We start from the raw sequence: 27,051 nt of genomic DNA, 5'->3' as shown, positions 1-27,051 counted from the left end.
AGCGTCTCGCAGAGCTGACGTCAGGGGCCCCAACCATTTCACAGGTGCGGAATCTGTGGCTCCAAGACACGAGGCTCCCAGTTAGTGGGACGGAGGCAGAACTCTGAGCCAATTCTTACCCCGAGTGGAACTCCTTCAGGGGGCCTGGGGCCACCCATATGGCGGAGGGGAGAAAGAAGGTCCCAGGTGCCCAAGCCCGTGAACTCAGGCAGGACGGGTAGTTTCCGTCAGCCGAAGCTTTCTGGGGGACGGCGGGTGTGTCATGGGCCAGCTCCTGCCACCTGCTCCTCTTCCTCCTTTGGCTCCTTACTCAGCAGGACCTTGCAGTGGCACTGGGCGGGGGCCTGCTCGGGCCACAAGCACTTCTGCTCTCCAGGAAACAGATGTGGTTGGCAGAGGACTCGACCCCTCCCCATGTCCAGAAACGCTGCCAGGCACCAAGTGGGGCCACCCATCTCCAACTCCCCAGGCTGGCAGGTGTCACTGGAGCACCAGCGGCTCCAGAAGTGGAAACGAGGCAAACCTTTGGGGTCTCTGCCAGGGCCAAGGCTTCCGGCCCCAGAAGGGCAGCCCAAGGGGAAGGCATGAGCCAGCTGGTCTCTGCTCCCCTGGAATCTTCCCTCCCAGTGACTGTGGAGAACGGGCTTCCAGCTCAGGGCTGCCTGCCTGCCTCTGCCCCCACTTCCCCATCTGTGTTCTTGTTGGGTGAGGGTGTGGGACCTGGGCCAGTCTCAGAGTGTAGCAGGTCACCTGGATTCAGCCGGGCTCCCCCTCTTCCCAGCACTGCATGGCCTGGGACAAGTCACAACTCTGTGCCCTTCTTGTCTCTGTCTCTGTCATGGGGATGACGGAGGCGAGTGGTCAGTGTGCCCTCTGACCCTGCTGTCCTCGTTGCCCTTCCCCGTGCCTGCCCAGGCCTGGGACGGCAGAGGCAAGACAGACAAGCCCAGCCCAGCCGTCAGAAGGATGTGGAGCTTCCCCATGTCTGTCGGCAGCAAGCCTGGGCTCCATGGCTGCTGAGACTTTGCCCTTGAGCATTGCTGGGGGAGCCAGCCTGCTGCCCTCCTGGGTGGGGAGACTTTTTTGGACAGAATGAAAGTGGGAGAGGGAGGAGGCAGCAGGGAGGTGGGAACAGGAGGCACATTTGGGGACAGAAGGCTACACGTAGGGTGAGGTCAGGGCCCTCTGAGTCGGAAGTGTGGCCTGCCTGCTCCGAGCCCCCGGGGAGGCCTGCTCTCAGGGGCCCAGGATCCAGGCCCCAGACAGGCCCTGGGAGTTGGGTCTTCTGAGGGGAGCTCCTGGCGTTCACCCCAAAGCTGAGAAGTAGAAAGAAACCTTTGGCCTCTCAGGTGGAGCTGCTCTGGGACTGGCTGTCCTTGGCTTCTGCCAGATGAGGAGGGGTCCGGTTGGGTCATGCCCCCCATTCTGCAGCCCTGGCCTCTGCTGGCAGTGGATGGTCTCATTCCCCAAGCCTCAGTCTGACACCCACGCTGGACACAAGCCTGGGCACCCCTCCCATCCCATGGGCTCGGGCCCATGGAGCCTGTGCTTATCCTCCCAGCCCCGTGCCGCTGGAGGTGGGGTGGCGGGCATGTGTTCCAGTGACTCCAGACGCTGCTTAGCATCCCATCCTGCCACCGGAGCCCCCACCACAGCCCTGGGGTGACCCAGGTGTCTGGCGGGAGGTGCTGGCTGCGCCCTGCCCTGCCCCTATCCAGGCCAGCTCCTTCAGCCTCAAAGGCTGCGGATGCTCCCACCGGGTCATACGGAGGAGCTGGCCACAGGGCGGAGGCTGGCAGGGAGCTCATGGCAGGGCGCCCTCAGGCCCATTCAAGTCTGAATTTCCAAGGGGCCACCTCCGCGCCCTCTGATCCCCTGGCCCTCCTCTGCAGGTGGCATTCCGGGTCTTCTAGTCAGCTTGAAGTGAGATGGTCCTGGGTCCAAACATGAGCTCTACCCTGAAGCTGAGCCTCAGCATCCTCCTCTGAATCTCCAGAACACTGTCCCCCTCCCCGGGGAGAGTCACAATAACTGGGCAGGGCAAAGGTCACTTGGATGCAGAAGTGCCTGCACCCCAGACCTGCTGGAGGCTCTTGGTTGTTATTTTCAGCTTGAAAAATGTGTAATTTCCCCAAGGCCCCAGGATAGATGTGCCAGCCGTGCTGGCTTCCATTTTTCTCAGTTTTTTATTCATGTTTAGTTGTGGAGGGCATCGTGCCTCTATTTTCTTTCTTTCTGTGGTGCTGAGGATCGAACCCAGTGCCTCACGCATGCGAGGCGAGCACTCCACGGCTTCGCCCCGACCCCAGCCCTTCCTGGCCTCCTGTCCCCTGTGCAGAACACAGGGAGGCTCCCTAACAAGGCCAGAGGCCCTTTGCCCAGGCTCAGCCCACTCAGGGGTTGGTGCACGACACTGCCATTGGTGCGGGTGACAGTCAGAGGAGGGAGGCAGAGGGTGAGCGACCTGGTGAAGAGGGACCAGCCCAGGGAGGGTGAGTCCAGAGCAAGCCTCCCAGGCAGCTGGAAGGCAAGACCTGGCCAGCAGTTCTTGCCCTCTGACCCCCTGAAGGCCCTCGTGGGGACTTGGCCCAGCAGAGCTGGGGGACCTGCCTGAGCTTCCTGGGGAGGAGCTGGAAGCTGCCCGGGGGCCTTCCCTACAGGTGCTTCCATTCTCCGAGGGACCTGCGGGCCCAGCTGGACTGGCAGGTCAGAGGTCAGGTAGGAGCTGGAATTGCTCCTGGGGCAGCACATTTTTCTCCTCTGAAAACTTATCTTAGCAAAGTGACCACCAAACAATTGCACTCTTTTCCTGGCTTGCGCTGTCCCCAGACAGCCAGCCCATCTCCCCGGTGGGGGCTCTGAGGGGGCCGGGAAGGCGAAATTTATAAAATGTCTGTGGGAGGGGAAGAAAGGCGCTTTGTGTGGGGCAGGGGCCCTGGCCATTGGTCAGCTGCAAGGCCCCCGGCTGCTCCCAGCATGCTCCCCTCCCTGGGGAGGGCCGCGCTTGCCTGCCCGAGGCCAGCTCCGGTGGTCCCAGCGGCCCCTCTGTGCCCCAGCACTTGCTGCTTCCGGGCCTCAGGCAGGTCAGGCCAGGAGCCCCCGCCTCAGCATGTTTCTCTACTGGAGGAAGCGGGGCGCCTACGAGCTGGAGGCCCTGCCCAGCGACCTGGCCCAGCTGGAGCTGGGTGCTGTGGAGCGTTTCTCCTGGAGCTCCAGCCTGGACATCATCGAGGACCTCGGGGGTAAGTGTGGGTCACGTCCGGGAGGCCTTCCAAGAGGTTGGCAGTCCCCCGGCCACAGCCTGCAGCCCACTCGCATGTCACCATGGCGACATGGGGCCAGGGCCCTCCTGAAAGCTGCTGCTGAGGGGAGAGGGGCCCCCAAGTGCAGACCCCGCGTGCGGAGGGCGGTGAGGGCAGCCCGGGAGCTGTCCCTCCTCAAGATGGTCTGCCGGGCTCCTGGCCCTGCCCAGGCTTGAGACTAGCGGGACTAGCAGCTGGAGGCCAGCGGCAGCAGCGGCCAGCTCTGGGCTTGGGGCCTGGACTCTGCCTCTGCCCGCCCCACCTCCGAGATCAGACCACAGGGTTCCCTCAGGGCTCGGTGGTGGGAAGAGCCCTTCTGGAATGTTCATGTTCCAGCCCCAGGGCGTGGGGCATTTCTGCTATTATCTGCATTTTACAGACGAGGGACTCGTGGTGGCAGCCAGCCCCTGTGAGGAAGGCAGGACAAGGCTGTGGGGCCGTTTCCAGCAGAGTGGAGTAAACGGGAATGACTCCCCAGAGGGGCCAAGACACCTCCTCCAGGGCTCCCTGGGAGTCAGACCCCCTATCTGACCAGACGGGCGGAGAGGGAGAGCCCTGCCCATGCCAGCTCTGCTGCTGATCCTGGCTCAGCTGAGCTGCGCTGGGCCCAGCTGTTGGCATTGCTCTGGTGCAGTGAGGGCAACCAAGCCTGGCCTGCATGGGCCGAGCGGAGTGCAGATCACAGGTCACAGCGCCTCAGGGCCCTGTGCCGCCGGGCCTGGCCTCCTCTCCCTTCTCTGAGGCTCATGCTAAGGCCGGTGCTGGCCTTCCCAGGGCTGCCAGCCCAGGGGAGCAGCAGCCTCTCCGGATGGAGCTTCCCCAGCCTGACATAGGCCCTTCCCCCAACCCCTCCTGTGGCCACCCTGAGAGGGAGTGGCCTGGAGTCCCCAGACTAAAGGGGGCTGTTCTGGGAAGGGAGATGGGAAACGCTGTTTCCAGCAAGGAGAATGGTTTCTGGGGCATGAACAGCAGGTGCCTCTGTTGGACGCACCCCTGGCTGTGGTGGACTGGGGATGTGGCTGCTGGCAGGGAGGGACAGGCACGGTGCCCACTTGTTGGCCTTGAGCTTTGGGCACTGTTCTAGGTGCGGGCAGGGGAGCAGGGCTCTGTGAGGAAGTGGCCCAATTGCCGGCCCACATGAAGCCTGGCCCGGGGAGAGGTAGCGTGTCACAGGAGTCCTGCCTGCTTCTGCCACTTCAACTGGCAGCTTCCTGCCTGCCCGAGGCAGGTGAAGTGGCAGAGGTTCCAGCAGGGTCAGAGACTTGCCTCAGTTCATTTAGCCAGTCCCAGCTAAAGCTGGAGAGGCCCACTGGGAGCCGTGTCCCTTCGTGCCTGGAGTGCTGCCCTCCCCTGGGGTGTGTGCAAGACGGCTATCTGCAGAGCCCCCTCCTCAGGGCTGCCCTGTTTATTTCCTACCTGGGAATCCTCGCCAGTCCCTGTGGAGCTACCTCTGAGAAGCGCCGTCCCTTCTGCCTCTGGGGTTCCACAGTGACTGGCCAGCTTTGGCTCTGGGGCCTTGGGTTACACAGGCCCAGCAGCCAACATGCAGAGTGGACCCTACGCCCTGGCTCCTGGAACCTTCATGTCCCCCGTCTGAGGCAGGGCCTTTCTTGTGTCCCCTTTATTCTAGCAAGGCTTGGTGGGAGGGTGAATGGAGGCACTCAGATACAGCTTCTGTCTGAGGCTCCGCCCACTTTCATGTGCCCATGCCTAGCTCTCCCCAGGCTGGCGGAGAGGCCCTGGGGTGGCACAGGGCCTTTGGGAAACAGCACGTGAGCAGATCCCAGAGGAGCTGAGGCGGCCAGTGGGTGAGCCAGAGGACGCAGCTGTCTGTGTGGGCTCGGTCCTCTGCTGCCGGCCAGCCCCTGGCCTGGGCCCATGCAGGGGGGGTGTTGGGCCACCCCACCAGCCTAACCCACGGTGGGAGTGGGCTCCTGTGGAGAGTGTGACCGGCCAGAGTTGGATTCTCAAACCCACTTCTGCTCTTCCCTTGGCCACTCTCGGTTCCTCTGAGGAGCCCTGGGAGGAAGCCATGGCAGGCAGATAGACAGATGGGCAGGCGCCCACGGTGGCCTCCGTCAGAGGAAGTGGCTGACTGGCCCCAGGCTGTGCGCAGGAACTGTGTGGACAGTTTCTCTGGCCCCAGGAAGGAATTCTGAATGTGTCCTCCCACCTCTTCTCACTGAGCCTGAGGGGCGTGGGTAGGCAGGGCAGGGTCAGGATCTCTAGGCCCCAAGGAACAATATGGGCGATGGTTCTGGGGGGCAGCAAGAGCAGCGTTCGGGGCCAAGGCTCATGGCCTTTCTCCGGCCAGGGCTCCTCTTAACTGTCCTGCCCTAGAGTGCCCCTTTTCTGTCCCAGGTCTCCTGGGTGCTCCAGCCAGTGTCTGGTACAGGGAGTGGCAAACGTCCCAGGACCAGCAGCCATTTGACTAGGATGTGCCCCTCTGGTTCGTGGCCAGGTTTGGACCAAATTTTGCCCTTCCTCAGGCCACCCGTGAGGGGGTCCAGCCCCAGCAGAGCGTAGGGCAGCTGCCCAAGGTTGGACAGGCTCCCAGGAGGGCTGGGCTCACGTGGGAGGGGGCCTCCAAGGCTACAGCTGCTTCCTGGGAGGGGCAGCATTTCTGTGGCCAGGCCCGGGGCTGGGAGGCAGTGAGCAGGAAGGCCCCAGAGGGGGTCATCTGAGTGGGACATTCTCAGGTGAAGGGCACCCCTGGGAAGTGTGAGGGCAGGCGGTTTCCCATCACTCATATCTGTCAGGCCTGCTGGGAAAGGGCGCACTTATATTACGATGGGCAGGATTGATTCATGTTATTGTGCCAGGCACCATGGGGGTGCTGTAGCCTGGTGGTTAGGGACACAGCCTTGGAGCCTGATGGATCTGGGATCCTGTTCCGGTCCTGTCCCTCACTATCTGTGTGCCTCTCTCCTCCGAGACTCAGCTTCCTTAGCTATAAAATGTGGACAGTGGTGGTGGGAAGGGTGGAGTGTGCCTGTAATCCAGGTACACAGGAGGATCCCAAGTTCAAGGCCAGTTGCAGCACCTGAGCCAGACCCTGTCTCAAAAGAAACAATAAAAAGGGCCGGGATGTAGATCAGCGGTAGAGCTTTCCAGGCCCACAAGGTAAAATAAGAGAATAAAACAGGAACAAGAATTGTTTAGAACGGTTCTGCTTATAGATCTTTTGTTATTCCTTTTTTTTTTTTAATATTTTTAATTATCAATGGACCTTTATTTAATTTATTTATATGTGGTGCCAAGAGTCAAACCCAGTGCCTCACACATGCCAGGCAAGTGTCCTAACACCCCAGCTCCGGTCTTTTATTTTAGCTTTTCTAAGTAGCCACATTAAGCAAAAAACTAAAACAAGCAGGTGAAATGAATTTAATAATTATTTTATTAAACCCAACATTTCACATGTTCCCATTTCAACTTGTGATTAGTGTAAAAAATAAATATATATGTCAGTGAGGACGGGGGGTGGATAGCTCGTGGTACGGCACTTGCCTAGCATTCATGAGGCCCTGGGCTCAAGTCGGTTAAAAAAAAAATCACTGAGTTATTTTACGCTGTTTTCCCCACACTAAGTCCCTGGGGTCAGGTGTGAATGCTACTCACACAGCATCCGGCACACTCGGGATCAGCCACCTTGCCAGGGTTCTAGTGGCAGTGACCAGTGACGGCCGTCTGGGGTTGGACACTGCTGCCCAGGGTGTGGAGGTGACATGAGACCAGCTGTGGAAAGCAGAGTTCTCAGCAAGTGAGAGCTCTGGTTATCACCTGTCCCTGAAGCCATCTGCACTGAAAATGATAGGTCAGTTCAAAGGCCTGTCCCAGGATGAGGGGGTGGAGCAGGCGGTGCATCTGGGATCTGGACATGTTGCAACAGGGAGGCCTTTCAGAAGGAAGCAGCATCTGAACTTGGGACTGGAAGAGAGGGTAAGATGGGGAGGGTGTCTTCAGGAACAGATCCTGGAAGGGCTGGGTTGGTGTTAGAGACTCAACCGTTTCTGGGGTTGGTGCGAGACGGTAGGGAGTGGTGGAGACTGTGGCTTTGTGCTGCTCTAAGGCAGACACTGCTCAGAAGCGGGAACTTTCAGGAACACAGTTCCAGAGCCCCCGGCTCCTCTGGTTTGTTAAGAGAAGCCAGAAATCTGGATTTTTATGTAAAATCTCCTAACTTTCCAAAGTTGGCAACCCATTCAAATTCTTTTAAACACTGTGCTCAGCCAAACAAAACATGTGTGCGGGCTCCTGCCGCCGAGTTTGGTAGAAAGGGTGTTGGGGAGGAAGCCAAAGGGAGTCCAGCGACTACGATGGGGGCGGGACAGCCCTGGTCAGGGGGCTCCACCTGGCTAAGGACCCCAGCCTTCCCCAGCAGTGGAGGCCAGGGAACCAGGCCAGCTGGGCCGTCTCAGACCCAGGGAGACGGCCTGTGGCACGGGGCTGGGTAGCGGGAGGGCCAGCTCAGGCTGTGGGTCTGCCTGGCCTGGCTGAGGTGGAGCAGCAGACAGAGCAGAGGGAAGATCCAGGGGGAACCCAGGCAGGCAGGGGAGCCCTTCACATGGGGTGCTGCCTGCTCCTGCCCTCCTGCTCTGCTCTGGGGTCCTCTCCAGCGACTGGTTGCTTCTGCAGGTCCCCTTGTCCCTGTGCCCCAACGAGCTCGAGGCTTTGCATCCACTCACTGACTCTCCATGACCTCAGGCCCCATAGGTGCTGCTGCCTCGATCCAAACTCTCAGGACAGCAAATCTGATTGGCGAAGCTGGGCTGGGTGGCCACCTCCGGCCCAGCTGGCTACATCCAGAGTGTGACACCACCTGAATGTACGTCCCCCACACCAGGCCCACCCTTTCTGTGAGGGCTGTGGGCAGATTGCCTGGAGGGGAGCTCATGACTGGCTGTGGTGGGGGTCAACTGTGCTGGAACCTGTCCCCACACCCTGGTCCTGAACCCTGAGATCTGCCAGGGTCCCCACCAACTCTTCTGGATTTGCAGTCTCCAGGAGACAGGGGCTCTCTCGCGAGACCCAGGAAGTCATAGCCGTGGAGCAGAGCTCGGAGAGATGTCCTCTGGGGAGTGAGGACCAAGCAGCCAGGAGCCTGGATCAGGCTTGTGGACACAAGCATGCCGAAGTTAAGGGCCGAGAGACCACAGGGTTCAGACCGGTAGACCTCAGCACCTGGAAGGACTGTGATAAAGAACTCCAGGGCCAGTGTCCGTAGCCCTGGGGCCACTGAGAACAATCTGGTCTTCTGGTGGCTGTGGATCCAGAGGGCTGCTGTTCCAGGTGGACCCCAGTGCGGAGGAATCTCCTGGAGCCTGCAGAATATGGAGCCAGAACTCTGAGGTCTTGGGGCAGAGGAGCTAGGACCTGAGTTTTGAGGACTCAGGGACCTGGCACGTTCTTGGAGCCAAGAGCAGACATTTCCAGGTGAAGGCCATGGGAAACTCCCCCAAAGGCAGCTAAGGGTTCCAGATCCCCGTGGAGACTCAGATGGCAGAGGAGGGGGCTGCTGGCGTTGAGGAGAACGAGAGCCCATCCACCCTCCTGTCACCTACCTCCTGGCAGGCAGGACCAGCAGGACCACTGAACCCAGGAACCTGGCCAGGTCCTTGCAGGGCTGTCTCCCCGCTTGGCCATCCCTGCCTCTGCTGTCCCTCCTGTTGGCTTGTTGGACAGCTGAGGAACAGAGATCCGAGAGGGAAGTCCGTCCTGTTGGGGGTGAGGCTGGAGCAGGCTGAGCAGTGTCCTGCAGGTGCCCACGGGTAGGTGCTAGCCTCATCTCTGGCTATGTCACAGTGTCACAGTGAAAGACAGCTGCACAAAGGTCCTGCCAAGGGACACTGTGCAACCGCTTGCCTCCTAGCCCAAAACCTCCGGATGCCTGTGCCAGCCCTGGTGCAGACACTCCAGAACAGCCCCTTCCCCTCAAGACCCTCCTCGGGGAGCACAGATGTGCTGCTCCGAAGGGCCGTCTTGCTGTGCCGGCCCATTGCAAGCTCCCCAAGGTGTCAGGGTCACCCTCGGCTTCTTGCACCCAGCCCAGGGGTTGGCACACGGGAGCCTTTCGTCGGATCTTCCATGTGTGATCCCTGAAGCCAGGGAGCCCAGAAGGCCCAGGACCCACCCCAGTTCCCTCTGCCAAGAGTCTCAGGGACAGGGCCTGGGCTCTGGTCATCCCTGAGGGCTCAGCCCACATAAGGAATCCATGCAGGCATCCTGCTCCAGGTGAGAGGTCTCCAGGGGAAGGGCCGGGAAGCCCACCCTCTGCCTTTGGGGGCTGGATGCTGAGGTCTGTTTCCTGGAGCCTCCTGGCACCCCCGCGCAGGGTGGGGTGGGCTAAAGGCAGGCAGGCTCAGGAGCAGAGTCCCTTGGGGAGTCCTGGCCACCCCTCCTAGGCGATTTCTGTATTGCAAAGGTTCCAAGTACTGAGAGACCAGGCAAAACTCAGCCCTGCCGTGAGAAGTCAGGGCAGGGCACCCCTGGGGCAGCAGCTGGCAGGCGGGGCCTCCTGGGGGTCTGGGGATGCTGGGTGCTGATTATTTTGTGAAAATGAGGTTTGTGGGAACGGGCTGAGCTGTGTGCCCAGCCCGCTGCGGAGCAGCCAGCCCTGGCGCGCCGACCTCCGCCAGTCGCTGGACTCCAGCGGCGGCTGGCGGCGCCCGAGTGGGGGTGGGGCAGCGGCAGCGGGCGGGGGTCCCTGACCTGCAGCCGGGGTCCGGGGGGCTCCCGCCCCGCGAGGCCGCTCCGGGCCTGGGGCGGCCGCGCGGGAACGGCCTGCGCCGCTGTGCGGCGGCGGCCGGGAGGGGTGGGAGGGACGGCACCTGGACACACCCCGTGGTTCCGGGGAGGCGCGGCGCGGGTCCCCGCGGCTCCTCCCGCCGCCACCTGCCCCGCCCCGCCTCCGCCAGCGCCGCCGAGGCGCTCGGCCTCCGCTCCCGCCGCGCTCGGCTCGGGCTCCCGGCGCCCCGGCGCGGCGCCTGCTCAATGGGTGAGTGCGGGGCGCGGAGGCGCTGGGCCCGCGCGCAGGCCGGCGAGGGGCGGGCGCGGGCGGCCTGCTCCACGGCGGCGGCCCGCGCGGCCCGGCGCCCGCGGTCCCTCCCCCGGCGCCCCGCCGCCCGGCCCGGAGGAGCGGCGCTGGCGGGCCAAGTTCAGGGCAGAGATGGAGCGGGGAGAGGGCCGAGCCCGGGCTCCGGGGGTGGCCGGCCGAGCGAGCGGCGCGGGGCGGGGCGAGAGGGCATCTCGGACCCCTGGCGCCCCCTCCCCAGGCTGCTGGCTCCCTTAGGGCGCCTGGGGGCCCCGAGGTCACTGAGCCGCCCCCAGCGGTGGGACGGGGGGCGCTTCCTTCCAAAGACATCTCTCCCCGTGGAATCTGGACAGTTTCCCTGGGGAGCCGCGGCAAGAGCCGGGCGGCAGCAGATTCCAGGCAGATAAGTTGGCATTTAAAAGAGAAAAGGACACTGACCTCCTTTGAAGGGAGGAGAGGAGACCGCCCCTCCCGTCCCCTGGAGCGCCTGGGTGTCCCCTCCTGACCGATGCCCTCTGCTCCTCCTCCCCAGACGACCAGAGCCCATCCGAGAAGGGACTGCGCTGCCAGAACCCGGCCTGCATGGACAAGGGGCGGGCCGCCAAGGTAGGGAGGCTGGACGCTGCGGGGCCTGGGGCCGAGGGGACGGGGCTCTCGCGGCCCTCCTTATCAAAGGCCCGGATGTCCGTGGAGCCCTTGCAAGGGCATGGCTGGCGGGGCAGCAGTGTCCTCTGGATTCAGAGGCGGGTAGGGCCACAGGGCCCGCTAGGAGGGCAGAGGGGCGGCCAGGGAGGAACAGCAGAGTGGGGTTCTCCTGCCACAGCAGAGCAGCTGTGGGCAACCCCCTAGCACAGATGAAGAAGCCGAGGCTCAGGAGGGGACGTGGTCCCCAAGGTTTGGTTCCAGTGACCACTGTGGGGCTTGAGGAGCCTGACTGTGGCCATGGGAGGAGGCAAGGAAGAGGGGCCAACTAGGCTCGGAGTTTGAGGGCTCAGGAGGGGTGCATCAGGGAGAAGGGGGCCAGGAAGAGGGTGAACAGCGAGAACATTGCCTGGGTATTTCTGCTTATGACATACTAGGCTCTGTGCCACGTGCTTTCTGTGCCTTATGCACTGCTGGGGCAGCTCTGCAGGGAAGGTATTGTCACCCCCTTTTGCAGATGAAGATACCAAGGTTCAGAGAGGTCCTGTGGCTTGGCTCAAGCCCCACAGCTCATGAGAGATGGAACCAGGGTTTGAACCGTGTTGTACGCACCCCCTCCCCCACACGTTTTGATGACAATCAATACTAATAATTGCTGCAACTCACTGTGCTGGGCCCGGGCTCTAAGGACGCACTGAATTTTCTCTTCTGAGATGGGTTCTAACCGTATCCCACATATAGATGGGGAGACTGAGGCTCGGGGGACAAAGTGGCTACCCATGGTCAGCAAGCAAGAATGTGGGATTTGAACCCAGTGCCTAGTCGAGCCCATGTGCCTAACTACTCTGCAGCTTAGCCCTGCCAGCTGCAGGAAGTTTAAAATGCCACCCCTGCCCCCAGCTCCCCCTCCCCCCAGACACATGCAGAGGAGGACCATGGTTTGGAGGACTGTTCTGGGGGCGGGAGAGGAGGGGGCTGCTTCAGTTGCCGTGGTCACCAGGCATGGGGGCGGCTGTGATGTCAGATACAATCTGCTGGCTGGGATGGTGCCTGGCATTGGGCTCTGGTGCTGGCTGGCTGCCTCTCCCCCAGATGGGGGCTCCTGGCAACAGACTAGCCCCTGCTCCCCACAGCAGACCTCCTGCCAGGGGCTCCAAAGCCCTGAGGCCTCTGCCGGACCTGAGCGTGGGGCCAAGGCACAATGCCCCAGTCCCTCCCCAGGGCCCCTGCTTCCAGGGCAGGTCCCCACGCTGCCATGCACAGGGTAAGGGTGGGAGGCCCAGGCTCGGAAGAGATGAGTCCTGAGAGAAGAGAGCTGATCTGAGAAGCTCAGGAGGTGCTCTGCAGCCTCTAGACCCCAGCCTTAGGACATGGGTCATCCAGCCTGCCGCGGGGAGTCAGAGCCCTGCCACTGCGGGGACCCCCACGAGGCAAGTGGAACAGACTTACTTCGAGGACAGAGATGCCTGAGCGATCAGAATCAGGGGGCCAGTCAGGGAGGACATCTTGGAGGAGGTGGCCTCTGGTGGTAGTGGAAACACGGGTAGGCAGAGCAGAATGAGGGGAGGGGAGCTGCCGCAGAATGCAGAGGTGCAGGGTGAGAGGAGGCGAGGTCGCAGGTTTTGTGGCGAGCAAAGAACAATAATAATTGTGAGTTCAAGGCCAGTCTCAGCAACCTAGTGAGACCTCGTAAATGAAGGAGGGAAGGGACTGGGGACGTGGCTCAGTGGTAGAACATTCCTGGGCCCAATCCCCAGTACAAAAAATAAACATATACATCAGTGTCATTGTTAACAGAAGCCGTTACCGATCCCGCGCGTTTCCACGCCAGGCAGGGTGGTGGGCCCTTGCGCGGGTCTCAGTGAACCTCACGACAGCCTTATTGCCTCCTACGTGTGAGGAAACCAAGGCCCAGAGAAGGGAAGGGACTCGCCCACCCCTCACAGCATGGCTGGCAGGGCCCACCCCTGTGAGACTGTCAATCATCAACTTCTTAATGCCCTCCGGTCACTCCAGGAATGGTTAGTGGGAAGGCCGTCTGCAAGCAGGGTGGGACTGGAGAGGTTCTGTTGGACCCTCTTGGGTGTCTGCACTTCTCTGATGAATTAGCTGTCATACCCCTTCCTGAGGTTCACATGGGGGTGGGACGGACAACCAGGATGGGCTTCCAGGATGGAGGCGGCTAGATTCCTGGGGAAAAGGAGGTAAAGAGGCGGAGGAAAGCAGAATGAGCAGGGGAGGGGGACTGGAAGCCATGGGGAGCAGGGGGGGCGGGGTCTTGGAGAGAGGGAGGCAGGCTGGACCAGGAGCACTCTGTATGTCCAGGTGAGGGGTCTGAACTGCATGCTACAGAGACCCCAGGAGAAAAGTGGTGTCCCTACCCCTCTCCAGGATGCAGATGTGTACAGCAAGTCACACCTGTGAACTCCAGGATCAAATCTATACCTTTGCAGCTGTGTGACCCTAGGCAAGTCACTATACCTCTCTGAGCCTCAGTTTCATCTGGAAAAGGGCATCTAAAGTTTGTGTTGAGGATTAAAAGAGACCCGTATATAAAGTGCTTTGCACAGAGCTCATCATGCCATAGCTATTCACAGAGCGCCAACCATGAGTAAGAGTTCATCTTCAGCATGGGAGAGAGTTGCCCCTAGACTTCGGGGGTGCCCTGTGTACCTCCCTGAGAACTGAGTTCTCCTGGGACTCCATTCCAGACCCTACGCAACACCCCCATTCAGCCTGTCCTGTTCCCAGGGCAGGTGGAGCTCAGAGTGTGGGGGAGTCACACAATGCCAGGGTGTGACTGAGGCAGGTGACAGTGTGCCAGGTGTCCCCTGGCCTGCAAAGTAGCTCGAGTGTCTGGACTCCCCGTCTCCTTCCTGGGCTCCTTTGTGCTGCTCACTCTGATTAAAGTCTCCTCAGGGTACCCCAGACCACAAAGGGACCTGGGTGAGGGCTGACACAGGTCACGGGAACCCTGGGCCACCACATTTGAGGGGACAAGAGACTTGAGGGTGTCGGTCCTGGCAGGGCTTAGTCCTCCAACAGAGGTGAGGGTCCGAGCAGCCATGGTTTGTTCAGTGCTCGCCATGAGCCACTGGAGGAGTGCCTCCAGTCCTCCACGCCCCAGGCGGGAGGCACCGTGCCACCACCACATTATCAGGGGCACCCCAGCAGCAGAGGTGGGCTGCCCCACTGCCAGGCCTTCTGTGTTCCCCTTTCCAAGGAGCGGTGGGGGAAAGGGAGGTGGCTTCCTACTTGGCTCCCGAAGGCGCAGACAGGGAGGCCAGTTTTGGCTGGCTTAGGGAGAGTCCCCAGCATCTGGCGCTGCCGCCGAGGCCCAGGCACGGTCAAGCCTGTGGAACCCAGGCTGGGCGTTGCCTTGACAGTGCAGTGGCAGACTGAGCGGGGTCCATGGGAAGTCAGACGAAGGCCAGCGGGCTCCGGCAGAGGGAGGAGCGGGCAGGTGGCACCAAGTAACAGAACTGGCCTCTTGTCCTGGCAGTGCTTTGCCGGGAGAAGCCAGAGCTTGCCCTGGGGATGGCCAGGTGTGGGAGCATTGGGGGTGCCCGGTCCCACAGACGCCCAGGCTGTGGGCTTCTCTGCATCCGAAGGGGCAGGACCGAGAAGCAGTGGAGCAGACTGCCTGGGCTTTGCCTATGTAATTTTGGGGACTAGGGAACAAAGGAAGGCCTGGGGCACCTGGCTCAGCAAGTGGGACAGAGGAGAGGCGCTGCCCTTCTGGGGTCCAGCCTGAGGTCCTGAACTGGGAAGGGGCCGGAGGGACGGCTGCGCAGAGGCTGCAAAGCGCAGGAAAAAGGGGACCTGAGCCCCGGCCCTCTCCAGGATGGGGAGCAGTGTGGGGAGAGCCTGCACCCCAGTCCTGAGCCCAGTTATTCTGAACTCTGGCTGCTGGGAGGGTGGAGCTTCGAAGGACAGACTGGCCCCCTTGCCAGCCATGCCAGGGAGGGTCGTTAAAAAGGAAGGGCCCAGAGGAAGACGCATTTCTGGGGCATCCCGAGGGCCAGTTCAGAGTGTAGCTCTTGATGATGGAGCAGAAGGAGCCCGGCCTGGCCTGCAGGTTCCTTCCCTGACCAGCTGGGGACTCCTCGTCGCTGGCCCTCATCCCTGGCCTTCGCTCCTGCACGGGTGACCACCTGTCTTCAAGTCCAGTGATGACCAGGGACCTCACGTTTTGGAGTTCTGTGAAGGGCCGGCCCCCTCAGGGACAGCGGTGCCTCCTGCCACTCCCCTAAGCCTGGACCCCAGATCACCTGCCCAATCCACAGCTGGCCTCCTGCCACCGTGGCGAGGTTCAGGCCCCTGGCCTTCCAGGGGCCCCATGCTCCCCTAGCCCCACCTGTGGGTGCGGGGTACCACCGCCAACCCAGGTGGCAGCCCCGCGCAGCCCGCCTCCTGTGCCAGCGCCCCCAGCCCTGCAGCCCCTCCGGCCCCCTCGCCCGGCCCCAGCCCCAGGGATGTGACCCGTGGCTCTAGGTGAATCTCCCCGGCAGTTGGAGGAGTCTGGACACCACGACCCCCGAGTTAATAGTCAGAATCCCGCGTGGAGGGCCCCACGGGGCACAGGCTGCCCGGGGTAAAGGGGGGCTGCGGGCTCCACCTCCATTTACCTGAGTTCCCAAGAGGCTCCAGTGCCACTCCTGCCCCACTGACTCTAGGGCTCTGCCTAGCGGTGTGGACTTGAGTTGCGGTGGGACTGTGGCCCTGGGCCGTCTTTTCTGGGGTCTAGTCCCACCCGCCCAGCTCCATCAGGAGTCCCCGGCCGTCTGCTCGAGGCCAGCAGGGGGCGCAAGAGCCTGCGCCTCAGACAGTTTGGGGAAGGGAGGGGCATCCATGACTCAAGGCTGGTGGAAGATGGGGAAATGGGGGCCAGAAGGGTCCCTGGCCCTACAATGCCCAATAACCTTTCTCCTCTTTGGGGTGGCGGTTCCCTGGTGTGCAGTTCTAGTCCCTGTCCTTTGGCCAGGCACATCCTAGGATCTGTCAGTCATCCTTAGGTGTACATTCTGGAAAAATGGCCAGTGTTCTGGTGGAGATTGTTGCCCAGTGTGGAAGGGCAGGGTAGGGGGGCCCCAGAACCCCTCTTCAGTTCCCTCCCAAGAAGCCTTCTATGTGGCGCTGGGGAAACGGTACCAAGAGTTCAGGGGCTCCCTTGTTGCTATGTGGGGTCTGGCACAGTCGTGCAGGGCTCAGCAGAAGGCAGGTTCACAGCCCCTTCCTCTCCCCTTGCGCCCAGGTCCACACTGGGACCTCCCCAGAAGACAGGCCCAAGTGCCACCCAAGTGCAGAAGACAGGCCTATCTTGCAGAGAGGTCTTCGGGACCCCCGCCTCCCACCTCTGCCTCCCAGTGGGTATTGGGACCCAAAGGACAGAGGCCCCGGCTGAGGGGAAGGGAGGAGCCCCCTGTGCCTTCTGCAGTGAAGAGAGCTGCCTGGCAGGATTGCCCCGCCCTGCTTGGCCTGCCCATGCATGCGAGCTCCACCCTTGGATTTCTGAGGTGCTGGGTGGGCCTTGGGGCCAGCTGGCTCCCAGGGGAGTTTAGCGCTGCTGGAGAACCCCTGGACAGGGGCAGTCCTCCACCCAGGGAGCCCCAGCTCCTGCTCGTAGGCCCGTTTTCTGTGGGCAGTGAGGAGCTGGTGTGGGCCTCCACCCATGGACCAGGCTCCAATCCCGACAATGTGGGGTAGGGGTGCCCTGGGGCGCCCTTTGCTTTTTTGGGGCTGGGGAGGTGGTGCTATGGGAGAGTGGCCTGGGGCGAGGGGTGCCTTGGAGACCAGCATCCATCAGCTTCAGCATCTGGTTTCTGAGTATCAGTTTCAGCAAGCCAGCCCTGACTTCTGAGCATGGAGCTGGCCTGGGCCGGGCTGGGGGGACCCTCCCCAGGGAGTCGGGGCCTGGACTTCTTGGGTCTGCTCAGGCACCCATTTCCCTGCGTAGGTGCTGCTGACCTTGGGGCAGGTCACATACCCTCTCCCTAGCTGTTAAGTAACAGTGTCTTCTTGGAGTCTGCCCAAATTCTGCACGGGCGTGGTGGCACTTGGGAGCGTTCAGTGGAAGGTACCCGTCTGCCTGTGAGGCAGGGGCAGGAGGCTGGGGCAAGAGCACCCGAATTTGAAGTGGAATTTGCCTGCCAGGCCCAGCAGGCCAAGGTCCCAGATCCTAGGAGGGAGAGACCCTTTGGTCTAGCAGTGGGGATGCTCTGTTGACTCTTGGTCAGAAAGTGATGTCCTGGTTGAGATGTCCCCTGTCCCCAGGTTCTGCTGTGGCTGAAGACACCGCCTCTGCCTTCATTTATCCATTCACTGATCTCATCTACATGGAGAACACCACTGTGAACCAGTGCCACTGTAAGGGCTGAGGACACAGTGAGCCATACAGCCTCTGTCAAGGACATCCTAGTGTGCAGTGGTACATGCCTGTAATCCCATTGATTTAGGAGGCTGAGGCAGGAGGATGCAAGTTTGGGGCCAGCCTCAGCAATTTAACAAGGCCCTGTGCAACTTAGGGAGACCCTGTGTCAAAACAAAATAGAAAGGGCTAGGGATGTGGTTCAGTGGTGAAGCACCTCTGGGTTCAATCCCTGGTATAGGGAAAAAAATAAAGTAAAAGGCTAGGAAGGAAGGAATTCAACTTCAGGTGACAGGGAGAAGGAAGGTGACAATGTTTTTTAAATTTATTTTTATTGTAAACAAATGGGATCCATGTCGTTTCTGTTTGTACATGGAGTAACAGCATACCGTTTGCGGAATCATACCTTTACATAGGGTAATGATGTTTGATTCATTCTGTTATTTTTTCCTTCCCCCCCACCCCTCCCACCCCTCTTTTCCCTCTATACAGTCCCTCCTTCCTCCATTCTTTCCCCCCTCCCATCCCCCATTATCTATCATCATCCACTTATCAGCGAGATCATTCGTCCTTTGGTTTTTTGAGATTGGCTTATCTCACTTAGCATGATATTCTCCAATTTCATCCATTTGCCTGCAAATGCCATAATTTTATTATCTTTATAGCTGAGTAATATTCCATTGTATTTACATATACCACAGTTTCTTTATCCATCCATTCATCAATCGAAGGACATCTAGATTGGTTCCACAGTCTGGCTATTGTGAATTGAGCAGCTATGAACATTGATGTGGCTGTGTCACTGTAGTGTGTTGATTTTAAGTCCTTTGGGTATAGGCCGAGGAGTGGGATAGATGGGTCAAATGGTGGGTCCATTCCAAGTTTTCTAAGGAATCTCCACACTGCTTTCCAGAGTGGCTGCACTAATTTGCAGCCTGGAAGATGACAATTTTTTTTGTGTGTGTGTGTGTGGAAGAGCCACCTTGGGGAGGTAGCATTTAAGTTGGAGCCCAGTGCCAGCCATTCAAGGACCAGGGGTGCCTGGAGTTCTAATCAGAGCATGCAGGGGCAGAGGCCCTGAGTTTGGTGAGTTATTAGGGCCCAGCAGCAGGAAGGCCAGCCAGCGGGCTGTCCCCTGGGCTCACCTGGGAGGCAAGGTGGGAGACAAGCCATGGTGGGATTTTATTCTAAGCAATTCAAAAGCTCTGCCTGGCTGGGCACAGTGGCACATGCCTGTAATCCCAGCTAGCTGGGAAGCTGAGGCAGGAGGGTTGCGAGTTCTAGTCCAGCCCCGACACCTTAGCAAGACCCTGCCTCAAACTACAATTTTTAAAAAGGCTGAGGATGCAGCTCAGAGGTAGGCCACTTGCCTAGCATGTGCAGGGGCCTAGGTTCAACCCACAGGAAGAAACCCTCACGCACACAGACCTGCCTGTGGTGTGCGCCGTGGATGACGGCCTTTCGGAGTGGGGGTGGCTCTTGAAGCCCCCGGCCCCTGATCAACTGCTGCCCCTGAAAGCCACCTCAAAGACCCCAGCTCCCCACTGCATGCAGCCAGATGGAGGAGCTGTCTCGGTGGCGGGTGGGCTGAGGAAAGATCGCAGGTGGCCCTGCCGGGTCCTGAGGCCTCCTAGGCGGCCATGCCAGGAGCGGAGTCGGAAGGCAGGTTTAGGTGCACTTTCAGGTCTCTTTAGGTCACCTTCTCCCCGTGCGATGATCCGCGATAATGGTGCCCACGCGCGCTCCTGACTGAGCGTAAAAGCGCCCTGGCAGCCACCCCGTGCAGACCCCTGCACCCCAGTCCGCGGCGCTGCCCCGCGCCCCCTGGCGGTGGGGAGCCAGCCTGGAGCGGCAGGGACCTCGCGCTGGGCTGTGGGTTTCCTGACCGTGCGGCCGGCGACCCGCCCGCCCCTCGGCGCCCTCCCTCCGCCAGCCGGCCTGCCACCCGCAGCGGTGGCCGGGGCGCCGGGGCGGGGGTCCCCGGGCTCGGGCCCGGGGGGCGGTGGGCAGCAGCGGGCGCAGGGCCGGGGCGACCCTCGCGCAGGCCTCTGGGCGCGGGCGTGTGGCCGCGGGGGGACGCTGGAGTCGGAGCGCGCATTCCCGGAGCCGCTGGCGGACGGGGGCGGCGACTCGGGGACAAAGGCGGGAGGCGGAGGTGGCCGTGCGCGGGGCGCGTCCCGGGCGGGGCGGGGGCCGCGGGGGCGTCACCGGCCCGGGTCCCCGCGTCCCGCGCTCGGCCGGGGGCGGGCGCGGCCGCACAATGGCAGGAAGCGGGGCCCGGCGCTTTGTCCGGCGGGCGGCGCAGACCGCCGCTTCCTCCGGCCGCCATGGGGACCGGACCCGGCGTCTCCGGGCGCCGAGCGGCCTCCGGGCCGGGCCCCGCGCTGCCCTCTCGGGACCCCGAGCCCCCGTGCGCCGGGGGTCGCGCCCGCGCCAGCGCAGGCCAGGTAGGGGCGCCCGGGCGCCGAGCGCGGCCCCCACCCTGCGGCCCGGGGTCGCCGTGGCCGTGGCCCCTGGCCCGTCCTGCGTGCGGACACCCCTGCGCCCCGGGCCCTGGCGGGCCGCCGTCCCCCTTCTGCCCCCGGCCCGGCCTCCCACGCCTCCTCGGCCACAGGCCTCCCCTCGGCGGGGCCGCGTCCTGTGTGGCGAGGAAGCCTGGCTTCCGGTGCCCACGCGCCTGGGCGGCCTTGGCCGTGCGCCCAGCGCCCCCCACCCACCTCCGCTTGCTAGTTGTAAGGTCTTCGGAGGGGTGTGTGACCTGCCGGTCCCGTGGGTTCCAAGGGCTGCGCTCGCCCCTCCCTGGCACTAGTGCTGGGGATGTCTGGCACCCCACCTGGGGCTCCTCCTGGGCTGGCACGGGTGCCTGGCCTCAGAGGTGTTGGTGGGCAGGCAGGAAGGCTGGGGAGGGGCGCCCAGGTCTGAGAGAAGCGTCCAAGAATCTCGCTTTGGAACAAGGCCACTCTACTTAAGTTTTGGGGAGACCCCTGCCCCTTATGGAGCTGGGGAGACCCTGTGGTGTGGGCATGGGCTTGAGAAGTGGGGAGGGTAAATGACCAAGGGGACTCCGCCCACCCCGCCCCTCGGCTGTGCTCCTCATTCTCCCTGGGGGGTTTCTACAACTTGCAACTTCATCCTCAGCCAGACCTGCTTGGTTAAGTCGGGGCGCACCTGGTTCAGATCCCGGTCCTGACCTTCCTGGTGAGGCTGGTGTTTATTAGCCTGGGGACACCAGCAGGACCAGAGGGGGTGAGGTTTTGGTCAGCTGTAGCTCCAGTTTACCAAACTGGTGGTGTTTACCAAAGCTGGTCGTAGCAGGGCTGGGGAGTGAATCTCCAGGCCCTCAAGGGAGCCCAGTGTTTCAACAGGGTGGGCACATAGTAGGTGCTCAATAAACATTTGTTGATCACTGAATCTGCTGTAAGGAGTGAATCTTTGCGTGCAAGCTGCTTTTGTTGGATTGCTTTAAAACCCTGATTGTGGCACAGAATCAGAGACGTGGGCTGGAAGGACCGGGACCCTCCTCAGGACTCTACAGCCTAGCAAGGGACTTGCCAAGCCATCCCCTACCCCCGCACGGTCACTGTGGGACCCGGGCCTGGTTGGTCTGGAGCGCCATCCACACTGGCTAACTGAGCTGCCAGGGTTGGGAGAGGTTAGAGGGGGCACCTGTGCCAGGCTAGCTGCCCAGGCTGGAGGCAGTGCAGGGGCTGCTGACCTGGGAGGCTGGGGCCTCCTGGGGAGAGGAGACACTGGGAGCCTGGCTCTTCCCAGCAGTGCCCCGATGCTGGGGCGGGTGGGTGGAGGTGGAGCCCTGGCTGTGGGTAGTGTCGCGGTTTTCTTTTCTTTTTTCAGCAATGGGTTACACACAGGAGCCAGGAACAGCCGTAGAGTTGAGGGGAGACCCTCTCTCCTGCCTCAGGCCCTGACAACCACTGGTGAGGGGCCTGGGAGTGGGGGGCATCTGGCGCTTGGGCTGCCAGCAGCAGTCTGAGTCAGTGTCCCGCTGCCTGCCCAGGACCCAGCTCCACAAAAGGTGGACCCTTAAGCAGGACCACCCAGTGACTCCTGTTTCCGTGCCCTGTACCCTTTCCTGTCTGATGGAGGAGTGGAGGAACGTGGGGTGAAACAATGAGCTTCAAATGAGGATTAATTTCCTCTTGTCCCCAAACCCTAGGGCTAACATGTGTCCTGTTTCCCCCACTCATTTCTCCAATCAAATACCTGAGATAGTGTGAGTGCGTCTAAAATCTGGGATCTGGAGTCACATACATTGGCTTCAAGTCCTGACTCCATTGGCTGTGTGACTTAAGGTAAATTACTTAACTTCTCTGAACCTTACTCTTCTCTTATGTAAAATAGGTCCATAAAAACCTGTCTCCCAGGATGAGAGAATGACACATGTAAGACCCTCCATGCAGACCCAGGCACATGAGGACCGAATTACCAGTGGACCTCAGCCTCCCCTCACGTCGCCTCCTCCTGACCTCCCCACTCTTTCCTGGGGTCAGTCTCTCTGCTGTCCAGGCCACCTTTGCCCTGTCTGTTGTCTTGGAAATCTCTGATCTGGCTCCCCCCAGCCAAAACCTCCTCAGTGCCTCTCCGCTGTCCTAATTAATAAAGTAAACAGGGTTCGGTGAGGCTGGGGGCAGGACTCTGACCCACACAGGTTAGAACTTGAGAGCTGAGTGGGTGTGGAGGCAACAGAGGGGACGATGGAGATTGTCAGGTGGCAGGAAGTGCCAGGGAGAGAAGGGGAGCAGCGTCAGGCAGAAGGGCAAGAGGTGGCTTTGCGGTGGAGACGTGCAGCAGGGGAGGCAGGGGTGGGCGCTTTGCCATCTGCGGGGACAGCATCTCAGGCCAGGGACCAGCAGATGCCAGGTCAGAGGACAGGCAGGAGGGGCAAGGTAGGTCAGGACGGAAGAGCAGGACTGGGCACGTCTGGCTTTTGGCGGCCGTGGGATGGGAGCCATCGGGCGGTTTGCAGTGGACGGAACGGGACTCCTCTGTGCAGCGTCCACTCTGGCTGCCCGTGGAGAATTGGTGGGCCAGGCTGGGGAGATCAGTTAGGGGGCCACTGATGCCATCTGGCTAAGTGACAGGGGCCTGGGTGGGTGTCGAGGCTACGGAAACTAAGAATACAGCCAACAGAGTTTTCAGACTGACGCGGTGGGGGTGGGAGAGAGTCGAGTAACCCCAGGGCTTTTGGCCCAATGCATTAGTTTCCTGCAGCTGCTGTAACAGACTAGCACAGCTGGTTTAGAACAAGAGAAGTTCATTTAGTGGTTGTTTTTGTACTTTGAGACAGGGTCTGGCTGCGTCACCCAGGCTGGCCGTGAGCTTACGGTCATCCTGCCTTGGCCTCCCAAGTGGCTGGGGTCGAAAGTGTGTACCAACATGTCCGGCAGGGAAAGGGACTTGAGGGATCAGCAAGATTCCCGTGATCAGTTCCCAGGGCACATTGAGCAGTACTGCCCCAGTCCCGATGCTCAGCCTGAAACCTGCTAGGGACAGCCAGCAGCGACCAGCTGGACACTGCCAAAATGTCAGGGTCATGAAGACCCCTTCTCCCCCCAAAACCCCCTGGAGAATTCACTGGTAAGGGAGCGAACAGACACAACCAGGCCCTGTGCGAACCTCAGCTGGATTCTGGTGGGGAAAGCCCCATAAAGGACTGCCTTAGACAGCTGGGAACGTGAGGACAGGACTCAGAAGGAACATCCCTACCAGGCTTGGCTGTTTATTTGTTTTTTTAAATTTAAAAAAAAATTTTTTTTTAGTTGTCAATGGACCTTTGTTTATTTACATGCAGTTCTGAGAATTGAACCCAGTGCCTCACGCGTGCTAGGCAAGCGCTGTGCCACTGAGCCCCAGCCCCAGCCCCGAGGGCTGGGCTTTCCAGTGTGACCACCATGTGGGGTTTTGCAGGAAGATGCCCTTGGCAGGCCCGGTAGTGGATCACTGTAGTCCCAGCTACTTGGGAGGCCGAGGCAGGAGGATTACTTGAGTGCAGGGTTCAAGACCATCAGGGGCAGCATACTGAGGGCCTGTTTTTAAAAAAAATCTTATTCTCAGACCAGAGCAGGGGGTGATGAGTGAGCAGGCAGATGTGACAGTGACTGACACTTGTGTGGACTTGTGTTCTTATGACTTTTAGGAGGCTTGAGAAAAAAATGTCTTTCATCCCGGGGACTGAACCCAGGGCGCTTTACCACAGGGCCACGTCCCCAGCCCTTTTTATTTTTTATTTTGAGACAGGGACTCACTTAAGTTGCTTAGGACCTCACTAAGTTGCTGAGGCTGGCCTTGATCTGTGATCCTCCTGCCTCAGCCTCCCTTGGCACTGGATTACAGGCCTGAGCCATTGCGCCCTACAAGGTTCGAAATGTCTAAAAATGAAAACTGGGACCCAGAGTGGGATGCAGGGACCCGGCAGTGGCCGGTGCGGACGAAGATACCGTGTGTGGCTTTGGTGTGCCCGGGGCGAGCCCATGACGGTGGAGGAGAGAGGACGATCCGAGCGGCATCCCTGCGTCCGGCTGGGGGCGGGCCCGGAGGACAGGCTGCCTGAGATGGGAGAGGATCAGTCCCCACAGAACGCCCTGCTACTGCCGGCAGGTGACCGGACACGTGGGGCCTCCTGCTGGCTTCCGTTTCCCTGGAAAGGCAGGAAGCATAGTGACCACCTACCCAGTAGGTTAGGGCTGGGCCTTTGGAGGTTAGAGGGCAGAGACATGGCGGAGTCATCTGGAGGATGGGGGCAGGCACAGTAAATCCCGGCGCACGTTGGCAGCACGTTGGCAGCACGTTGGCAGCAGGCGGTGTGTGTGCCCCAGGCGATACCCACAGCACCCCCGGGACTCCTGCACAGCTCTGCCCTGCGCCCTTAGGGACCTGGGTGGGGTCTGCTCCTCAGAATGAAGAGCCGAAGGCGGATAGGCAGAGGGCTTTGCCAGCACCAAAGAGCTGGCCAAACCAGAGAGCAGCTCCGCTCCCTCTTGGGGGGCTTCCTGCCTGTGCCCCAGGGGGAGGCCGGGCCTCAGCCTCGGTTGCTGACTGGAAGTCTCCCCCACGGCGGCTTGCTGTTCTCTGCCCTCCTAGGAATGGCACCCGGTGGGGCTCAGGAAAGGTCCTCCCGATGAACCAGCGCAGGCGGAGCAGCAGGCGCCTGTGGAAATGGCTGGCTGGTGGGAGGGACGGCGGCCCTGGAGCCCCATCCATCCCTGTCATCCCCTGCAGGTGTGCCATCATGCAGACTGCCAGCAGCTGCACCGCCGGGGGCCCCTCCGCCTCTGCGAGGCCTGCGACAGCGAGTTCCACAGCGCCCTGCACTATGACGGGCATGTCCGCTTCGACCTGCCCCTCCAAGGTCAGCAGGACAGGGCCCATGCTGGCCCCTAGAGTTTTGGACAGCTCTGAAACCCCGGCTGGGGTGGGGACAGTGTCTTGGAAACCATTAGGAGGGGTGTCGTCTGTGGGTAATGGAGCCCCCTAGGAGGCAGTTCCTTTTGTTTGACAAGTGTTTTAGCAGGCACCCTCGGACCGGCCTGTGCGGGCCCCCTTTCTCCTTCTGCCACCCTCGGGGGAGGGGACTTCTGGGCAGATCCTCCAGGCAGAAGCGGGTGAGGTGGGAGCAGGTCGGAAGAAACCCCTCCAGGCCTGCTGGGCAGTGCTACCCTGCTCATTGGCCCCAGTGACCACAGGGCCAAGAGAGATCCCCGGGACCACAGGTGCTGTTGACGCAGTGGGGTGAGGGGAGGCCTGGAAGGAGGAGCCGTGGACTTTGGTCCCTGCCTGCAAAACCCCCAGAGTCGGGGCTTCATTACCCTTATTTTATGGAAGGATAAACTGAGGCCACAGGTGGTTGTATTTGGGGTGGGACAGCACTGGGGTGTCATCCTGGGGTACATGCTTTGTGTCCAAGGGATAGATGATAATGAGCGCTCCATCTTCTCGAAGACCTGAAGGGGCCTAGCAACTTGGTGGGGATTCCAGGGGTCACAGACTGTCCCTCTGAGGTGGCCACTTTCAAGGGCTCAGGAGGTCAGGGAGGGAGAAGGCATAACCCTCTACCTACCCCTTTTCTTCAAAGGCTCTGTCCTCGCCCGGAATGTGTCCACCCGGTCGTGCCCCCCACGGACCAGCCCTGCGGTGGACCTGGACGAGGAGGAGGAAAGCTCTGTGGATGGCAGGGGGTAGGCGAGGGGCAGGTGGGCAGAGCAGAGGCCATGCAGGAGAGCCCAGGCCCCAGCTGCTTTGGCACCTTTCCCCAGGAGGGCTGAGTAGCGAACTCCTCCTGCTGCTGTGGATGCCCTGGTCCCAGCTTGGGCCAGCCTGCAGGGTGTCCGGGAGCCTATTCCCATGCTCACTGGGTACCATTGTGTGAGCCTGTGTTGACCACCAGAGGGCGCACGATCCCACGTGGTACCTGCCCCGGCCGCTCACATCCCATCCTGGTGAGGGCCTGCTGCACCCCCAATCTGCCCTCACTTTTTCCCTGAAGGGACCGGAAGAGCACAGGACTGAAACTCTCTAAGAAGAAAGCAAGGCGGAGACACACAGATGTAAGGAGCCCCCAGGGCTGGCAGATGAGGGTTCCCAGACAGCCTTGGCTGCTCCCAGGCCCTGTCCTTTCACCTTGGCTGGGCCTCCCCGCTGTGAACCCAGGATGAGGGATGGGGTCTGGAGTTAGCGTGTCCCTCCCTTGTCACTGTACCCTAGCTCTGGCTGGGGTTTCCAGGAGCTCCTTGGGCGGGAGGGCACTTGTGGCCTCCCAGGGACAGAGGAGGCCAGGAGACCCCTGCTCTTCACTTGCCTACTGGGGTTTCCATCTTGGACCATGGGATGGGACTGGTGGGAGATGAAGGCTGGCTGTGGAGAAGCTGACAGACCCTTGTCATCTCAGGACCCGAGCAAGGAGTGCTTCACCTTGAAATTTGACCTGAACGTGGACATTGAGACAGAGATCGTACCTGCTCTGAAGAAGAAGTCGCTGGGGTAGGCTCAGTGGGGCTGGGGGCAGCTGAGGCCTCCCTAGCTGGAGGCTCCAGGTCTGTGTGTGTGTGTGTGAGATGGCCTGTGAGTCTCCACCTCTGGGTGGTCCTGTGTGGATGTACACACCTGTGCAAGAGACCAGGACAGGGCCCGCGCCTCTGTGCCTTCCAGTCCTGGTGCAGGGCCTGGCCAGAGCGCAGCGTGCCTGTGAAGGCACGGGTGAGCTGGCCTGCGGGCCAACTGGGCCAGGAGTCTGCACGTGCCCCCTTTTCCACCGGGGAGATGGGTGGAGTGGGGCTTTCGGGATGGTCCCGACACACACCTCCTTTCTGGGGACAGGGAGGTGCTGCTGCCCGTGTTTGAAAGAAAGGGCATCGCGCTGGGCAAAGTGGATATCTACCTCGACCAGTCCAACACTGCCCTGTCCCTCACCTTCGAGGCCTACAGGTTCGGTGGACACTACCTGCGGGTCAAAGGTGAGCAGCGGGCTTCACAGGCAGCAGGGTTGCTAGGGACCCGCGGTGCCTCCTCCTGGAGATGGGAGCCCTTCCCAGGCTCAGGTTCCCATTGGCCATGGCCCTGAGTGGCTCATTACCATACAGGTGTCTCTGCGGCCTGGTGGCGGGAGCTGGCAGGGTGGGGCTGTGGGGGGAGGGCAGCCAGGCCTGGGCTCAGAGCCTCTGGGCATAGAGGACCGGGGCTCCACCTCCCCCAGACCC

The 27,051-nt window shown here is 61.2% G+C and overlaps 1 protein-coding gene across 7 annotated transcripts in view; it reads left to right on the top strand.

Moving 5' to 3' along the window:
* The first annotated feature begins 368 nt into the window (after positions 1-368).
* The window catches only part of PLEKHG5 (pleckstrin homology and RhoGEF domain containing G5), a 33,754-nt gene continuing 7,071 nt past the window's right edge, over positions 369-27,051 (top strand). For 3 of the 7 annotated variants that reach the window (XM_079121127.1, XM_079121124.1, XM_079121125.1), the window contains exons 1-7: positions 369-582; positions 10,865-10,938; positions 24,578-24,707; positions 25,431-25,533; positions 25,842-25,902; positions 26,244-26,335; positions 26,672-26,808. In XM_079121127.1, the coding sequence (XP_078977253.1) occupies positions 384-582; positions 10,865-10,938; positions 24,578-24,707; positions 25,431-25,533; positions 25,842-25,902; positions 26,244-26,335; positions 26,672-26,808 (796 nt within the window). In that variant the 5' untranslated portion in view covers positions 369-383. Of the gene's footprint in view, positions 583-2,503; positions 3,243-10,158; positions 10,297-10,864; positions 10,939-19,565; positions 19,789-24,577; positions 24,708-25,430; positions 25,534-25,841; positions 25,903-26,243; positions 26,336-26,671; positions 26,809-27,051 lie in introns of those variants that run through there. The other 4 variants (XM_079121126.1, XM_079121130.1, XM_079121129.1 and 1 more) reach the window with 4 other exon arrangements.

This window comes from Sciurus vulgaris, assembly GCF_902686455.1.
Source record: "Sciurus vulgaris genome assembly, chromosome: 1".
Lineage (NCBI taxonomy): Eukaryota > Metazoa > Chordata > Mammalia > Rodentia > Sciuridae > Sciurus > Sciurus vulgaris.
Note: the sequence above shows the minus strand (reverse complement) of the source record. Positions and strands in the feature narration are given on the sequence as shown.